We start from the raw sequence: 7,071 nt of genomic DNA, 5'->3' as shown, positions 1-7,071 counted from the left end.
TCGTTCATTCCGCTTCTCTGCGCTCTTCCCAGGTCATGACCGATGACGACACACGACGCCGCCAATGACAACACACGCAAGCGGCAGAAAAATCGCCCATTGGCCATCGGATTTTGTTTCGCCTAGCAGCCGCCTCTGATTGGTCTTATAATACATCCACGGGAAGGAACATGGAAGGAAAGATTCGGATGGCACTGGATTGGATACGGTGCCGCCACTCAGCCTTGCCGCGATTTTTTTCAGTACTGCAAAGAAAAATTCCCGTGCGGCCCAAAAAGCATTTTCCTCACAGGCCACCATTGTAGAAGACACACACACACATCTGTACTTAAGTAAGATTTGAATGTAGGATTTTACTTATAACTGAGCACTTTTTAATCATTGTTGCATTTTTTTGCATTGTTTTTTCTTAGCACTTCTTCCATTGCTGATCAATATATCACAATAATACACTTGACACACAACTCAAGTCATTAACAGGAAACAGTTACACAAAGAAAAAAACTTTATTATCCAATAAAGCAAACTGAATCAATCCAGAATCTAATGACTGATAAACACTGTGGTAAATACAGTTCACTGTAGTTTGGCAAATATGGCAAAGTTTTTTACAGTGGTATGTCCTGGGTGAAGTAGAGTAAGTGTCATCTAAGTGATGACTGGTTTTAAATAAGATTTCACCAATATCATGTGTTATATAGGAATTATGTGATTATACAGGAATCACCACACTGTTCACTGCTAATGTCTTGTGTGGCAGATGAATCGTTGGCAGCCAAAGATGGAGTCTGCAGTTTTCATTCAGTATTACAGTGGGCATTATCTACTATCGGTCAAAGATAGAGGTCCAAGCTGCCAAAGTCCTCCACGGTGCATGAGATGCCAGTCCACCAAAATAAATCCTCTTGGATCCTCACTGACATTCCAGTCCAGTCCAGTCAGTTTTAGACCATGTCCACCAGTTTAAACTTGCCTTCCTGTTTCAGTGGCACGACGTTGATGAAGGTCTTGTAGAGCACAGCCCCCTTTGGCAGGTTAGAGATGAGCCGTGTGTACCTCCAGCTGCGTGGTTTTGGGATGTAGACCTCCTTGGTGAACCTGACTTGGCCGTCCTCCAGAGCAAAGAGAGTTTTGTTGGTTCCCACCCCCACCTGCAGGACAGGAGATGCAAGATGTCAAAGTGAACATTTAAAATCTGTTATAACATCAGGGTAACACGTTTGATACTTACATGTGCTCCTGGGTGATACCTCATCACCTTCTGTGTTGCAAGGATGTTACCAGCATGGACAAAGTTTCCTTAGAAACAGATGGAAAGAGATATTAGAGGTCAGCTACGTTCCTGCGTTTATTATCATGACATATTCAGACATCATCTGATGAATATCACACATCAGTCCCTTCACTTCCAGGAGCATTGCAGAGATTCTCTTTTAGGTTTTAACATTGTTTTACACAGTTAAATTAATATGTTGTACTTAATATTACTCATGATTTTGTAATTTCATTAGTTTCCATTAAAGTCAACATAGAATTAAAAATCTATATCTAAATTAATCAATCAAGAACATTCCCAGTCTTGTTTACATTGCATAGAGTGCTACCAGGATGCTATCAGAAAATATTATATTTAATTATTAATGAGGAAATCTGCAAGTTTTTTCTTTATTTTCACTAACTGAACTGACAAAAAGTTAAACAAAAAATACTACGAAGTTTGTATAATAAAATGAACTTTTCAGGGGATTGAGTAGATTTCACTCTTCCAACCCACAAATGGAACACAACTCTTAACATACACACAGATGTGTTTACTGTGAGTTTACACGATGCAGCTGCTCCTATGTTAATATTGTGACAGTATCCAGAACTGGTTCAAAGTTGGAGATATGGAGAAGCGTCAGAGACTACAGATAACTGGGCAATACTTTGAAGAAAATAGGAATTACCATCCTGTTTCTTGAAGCCATATCTCCGACCAGGGCTATTTCCTCCGATGTTCTTACAGCTACTACCAGCCTTCTTTGAGGCAAACCTCACAGAGTCCAGCAGAAAGGACTGACCCGGCACCAACAGACCTGAAACCAGCAAGTCACACAAACATCCCGCATCAGCCCTGACATGTTCCAGTCACTCACATCACAGTTCAACAAGGTCCTGCTATTTAATTGATACTTTTACTGTATTTTAAAAACACACTGCAATATCATTCGAAATGTGTCGGCAGTTTGCATCACATGTCTGACATTCAGGTCTAACTGAGAAGCTAGCGCTGCTAGCGGAGTTAGATGGTAAATCATCACTTGATTACAACATATATTCGCAGAGGCTGCTGGGAAATAATACACTGATGTCTCGTGTTCTCACGAGTAATCCTAGGATAAAGAAGAACGTATAAATCACTAATATATCTATTTCATACCTGCTCGGGGCTTCAGCATCAAGGACGCCAGCGCTGCCATCTTGAACTATACGTCACAATCGATGGCCAAAGTAGTAACGTCACATCCGGAAACGTTCACGTACCCCTACGTTCAAAATAAATGTTTAAAAAAATCCCCAGGAAAGATACGAAACCGTACCAACACATTGAGAATACGGTTCACCATCTATAACATTAAAACTGAATGTAATCGGAAGTGACATTTATGTCAGCTTAATTCAAACAACGACAATAAAATGCTATGAGCGATATTTTAAATGTCTTGAGCTTTATAGGTGGACCAGGATGATGTATTCACCTAAAACAACTTTCTGATTATGACTTATAAAATGTCACGCTGCAGTTAACGATTACTATTTATTTCATTTATTTCTTTTAAAAATAAAACTGTCACATATCACATCTTCTATCCGACTGATATTTGGAAACTTCCGATAAACATGAATGCAACATCATTTTGCAACCCGGGGAAATCAAATGCGTTGTTTGTCAGTTAGAACTGGACGCTAGTTAAAGTAGTTAATACTTACTTTAAATGTCCCACTTCTTGAATAAACTTAACTAAACCTATGTGCGCAAGATTTTAAAGTAAGTGAGTGCGAACCGCTGTGTATTAACACTGCTGCTCTAACGTCTGTTCTGTCTCTTTGTCTTTAACGCTCGCTGCTCAGTGCTCGTTAATAGTTTGGTTGTCTGTACACTATGTGTCCCATCCACTTCTTTTTAAGGTAACGTTATTGCTGTGCCGAACCCAATTTAAAAAGTAATTTACTTCTTATCGGCAGGTAGAAGTTAGATTTCCACGTCACCGAGCTGCAGGTTATACCAGGCGACTTCGGTAATTACTCCTCATTTATCTTCTTACGCTGAACACAGCGTGCACCAATTATATTAACCACACTTTCATCAATAAGTCCTGATTATTGTTTCATGTTTTGGTTTGTTAGAAACGTCTGTCAGAAGGAAAGGGAGTTTTGGGGCTTGCTGCTTGGTGATCCTGTGATAATTACTGTCTCATATCTCATATACAGTGACCTCTGCTTGGACATGAGAGAGCATGGGCAGCTACAGTGACCCCAGCAGTGACCTAGACGAGGAGTTGCCTGTGTTCGATTTCCTCAGTCACGGTCGACACCTCAGCCAAACCTCAAAGAGCCACGCAGAGAAGCCTGACTTGGTTGACCTGGATGATTCAGAAGAAGAGGACGCAGCCATCGCCTCCTCAGTGAAGGATAATGCAGGCGGATATAAGAGAACGACTGATGTAATGATGATCAGCAGTGATTCTGATGACGATGCACCTTATGTCCCTCTGGCACAGAGACTCAAACAGAGACGAGACAATGTGATTAGTGCCTCCTCTGCTGTCACTAATGGGAAAGATGCTGAGCAGTATTCGCCATCCGATCTGGCCCCCTTACAGCTCTCCCGCCAGAACAGGTTTCCAGAGTCGGAGCCCCCACGCAGCTTCTGTCAGGTGAAAACAGTGAGCCAGGGGACCTCTGATGGGCCAGAGGAGGCAGCGGCTCTCCCTCAGCGACGGCTGCCTCCGAAGCCTTTCTCCACTGTGGGGAGCGCTGACACCTCTCCTGCCAAGAGGAAACCTGCCAAGAGGGCGGTGGAGGAGATCCAGGCCTCCAGGGAGGAGGCTCGGAGGAGAAGGCAGGCCAGGGAGAGACAGCAGAGGGACAAGGAAGTACTCAGGCTGCAACAAGAGAGAGAGAAAGCAGAGAGGAAAGCTCTGGCAGAGGCTGCCAAGGCCCTGAGGCCTGAGGAGTGTATCAGGCACATGGTGGTGGCTGTGGACCCAGGTAATGAGAAGACATTAAATAATACTTGGCACTGTGCACAAGTGGATAACTAATCCCTTCAGACTCAGTCGTGTCCTGTTGGTATCTGTAGATTTAATGGGGATAATTTTAGACTGCAAATAAAGCCACCTTTCTTATTGTGTTAATGCTGTGAAGGCGTTATTTAAGCTGTTTAATGGGTTTATTGTGGACATTATTCTGCTGACTGTGTTTGTGTTTGCAGCTCTCTTACAGCTGGAGGGAGGTGGGACTCTGCTGGCGTCGGTGCAGGCGCTGGGTTGCAGTTGTGCCATAGAGAAACAACCCCTCCCTCGCAGTGTCAGCTGGATGAGGAGGGCTCCCTGTGCACAGGTGATAACACACACACACACACACACACACACCAGTGTTTCCCTGATGATTCTCTCCAGCAGCAGTGCTTGTCCAAGAGTGTGTGACGCCAGACCCATATTTCCATGTGTTGGTGGAGCAATAGCTTAAAACAACCACAGAACTGTTGTTGAAGGGGTTATTAATGTTCGCCTTGTTCATTTACCAAGAGCTTTTGACAGAGAGAGGCTCCAGAGGCACACAGAGCTGTGGCCATTAATGTCAAAGAATGAAATGCCTCAATATTGAAAATTACCTTCGCTATTTTTATTGACCATAAGTAGAGATATATAATGACTTAATGAACTTAATGAGTTGGTCTTTCAGACTCATCTGAGCGTTCATATATAATTTAACTCACTGGATAAAGCTGCACCAGTTCAGTTTAAGTAATAAGTAATAAATACCTGTCAAAGTTGATACCTTGCTGTAACTGCCTTAAATAAATGAGAAGCAGATTTATGTGCTGATTTAGTAATAAATTAGCACGTACACATCGATCATAAATCTTCTCCCTGTGTATCTCAGCCAGATGATGGAGTGTGTGTACCAGAGGCCCATGTTGTGATGCAGATGACAGTCGATGACTTCATCACTCTGATCCACAGCTATATTCAGGTCGGTGGAGCGACTGCTGCTGCTGCTGCTGCTGCTGCTGCTGCTGCTGCTGCTCGTTGTCCCTCAGTTACTTCAACATCAACAGACTGACCAGATAAAACTTTAATGATCCTAGTTCATTGTAGTAAGAACAGAGCAGGTGGAGGGAGGGTCTGTCGTTTCCAAATAATTTGCTAATAATTTCCCAGAGAAAAAACAATTGTATGTATCCATCAAATCAAGTGGGAAAATAAAACTGTTACAGAGCCAAAACAGGGAGGACGAATGACTCTTTGTACTGTACGTATGTAATGTACTGTCACATTTTTGGACCTGCTCTGCATTTTATTTTATAGTTGTCACAGAGCAGAACAGGACATTAACTGCTCGTCTTTTATTTTGTCACCTATTTGCACATGTCCCTTTCACAAGATTATATCATATGATAAAATAGATCGGCAGAATCAGAGCATCCTGTAGATGCGAGATTAAAGCCAGGTCTTGTTTTGGGCACTTTCAGTTCAGGCAGACATTTAATGATCCACATCTTGAAAGGGACCACTTGAAATGTGTTGTTGACAGTGAGTTTCTATATAGATACCTGTCATTGTAATCTCGCTCCCATCGAACACAGGAGGAGAGGCCCGGCAGGTCAGACTCTGGTCCCACTCTGACGTCGTGGGTGCAGCAGCAGCAGAGGCGTCACCCCTGGAAAGATCCTCAGCCTGGTGGTCGTCGACATGGAGAAATACTTCAGGTACTGCGGACATTTTTATTCAGCGAGTGCTTCATTTAGTCAGATGAGAGGCTGATCCAGAGGTAGCTGGTTTGACTTCCTGTATCCAGTGAGGGTCCTGAGGGTAGACTGATTTACTGGGTGGAGAAGTCAGAGGAGACAAGTGGCTCACAGTATGAATGAGTACAACAGTGTGAAGTATAAGCACTCGATGAAATGTTAAAAACAACATGGAATGGCTCTCAGAAACCTTGTCAGCTAACCTGAGTGTATCTGCTGCTGCCCCAGTGTCGGGAAACATGTCACGTATCGCTGTCAGCAGAGTCTGGCGGAACTCAGCTGGAAAGTGTGTGAAAAATATGTGTGAGGAAGGGAAATGGAGCAAAGAGAGCAGCCCAGCCACCGTGTGAGACCAGAGAGGACGGCCAGAGTGTTAATACCAAAAAGACTGGTAACTTTTTGTCCTCAGATCCCAGAAGTCACAAAGCCAGAAGAGGTTTCGAGAGGCAGTCGCGAATGAGGAGCGAGGAGGTGGAAAAGCGAGGAGGAGAGGGAGGAACGGTGGAGCTGAAGCTCTACCTGAGGTGTCACGAGTTGAAGTGGAGGAGGTGGGTTAGCTGGCAGAGGAATTAAATGAGATAGTTTTATATTTTTCTATATTTAAAGAAACTATTAAACTGACTTTGTTAAATTATTCACTATGATACTGAATCCCTTTAAATTCCAGTCATTTTCTCATTACTAATGATGTCATGTTTTGTTTTTCATGGGATTTAAGGACAAAATCAACAGATAATTTCTGAATATAAACATATATGGATTTAATATATTACAGTATATGGAGTTTTAAAGAGGTAAAAATCCTGTGAAGTCTGTGAGTTAAGTCTTAAAGGGGGTTTTCTTTTTTTAAAAATGAAAGTTATTTATTTGTGTTTTCTCCTTTAACAACCATTTAATCACAGCAGATAATCCATTAAAATGTCTAATATATCATACTCTATTCATTTATTATTGGAATAATTTGTACGGGGAGAAAACCATGATGACCAAAAACTACCTGCACCTGTTTGTTTCAGATCTGGAAACCAAATCCAAACATCTTAAACTGATGATAC

General features: G+C 42.4%; 2 protein-coding genes across 2 annotated transcripts; one reads left to right on the top strand and one right to left on the bottom strand.

Annotated features, from left to right (window-relative positions):
* Window positions 1-487: 487 nt before the first annotated feature.
* On the bottom strand, window positions 488-2,525 carry LOC108891290 (39S ribosomal protein L27, mitochondrial). The gene is made up of 4 exons (XM_018688407.2): window positions 2,423-2,525; window positions 1,950-2,078; window positions 1,232-1,299; window positions 488-1,151 (listed from the first exon to the last, which is right to left on the bottom strand). The coding sequence occupies exons 1-4, from the start codon at window positions 2,460-2,462 to the stop codon at window positions 945-947; spliced, it is 444 nt and encodes a 147-aa protein (XP_018543923.1). The 5' UTR covers window positions 2,463-2,525; the 3' UTR covers window positions 488-944.
* Window positions 2,526-2,877: 352 nt separating this feature from the next.
* Window positions 2,878-6,995, top strand: LOC108891289 (crossover junction endonuclease EME1-like). The gene is given in 7 exon segments (XM_051067691.1): window positions 2,878-3,031; window positions 3,475-4,254; window positions 4,478-4,605; window positions 5,152-5,241; window positions 5,855-5,926; window positions 5,928-5,977; window positions 6,426-6,995. Coding segments are annotated over 6 exon segments (1,242 nt in total). The 5' UTR covers window positions 2,878-3,031; window positions 3,475-3,500; the 3' UTR covers window positions 6,574-6,995.
* The last annotated feature ends 76 nt before the right edge of the window (window positions 6,996-7,071 follow it).

Source organism: Lates calcarifer, unplaced genomic scaffold, assembly GCF_001640805.2.
Source record: "Lates calcarifer isolate ASB-BC8 unplaced genomic scaffold, TLL_Latcal_v3 _unitig_1917_quiver_1929, whole genome shotgun sequence".
NCBI classification, from domain to species: domain Eukaryota; kingdom Metazoa; phylum Chordata; class Actinopteri; family Centropomidae; genus Lates; species Lates calcarifer.
Note: the sequence above shows the minus strand (reverse complement) of the source record. Positions and strands in the feature narration are given on the sequence as shown.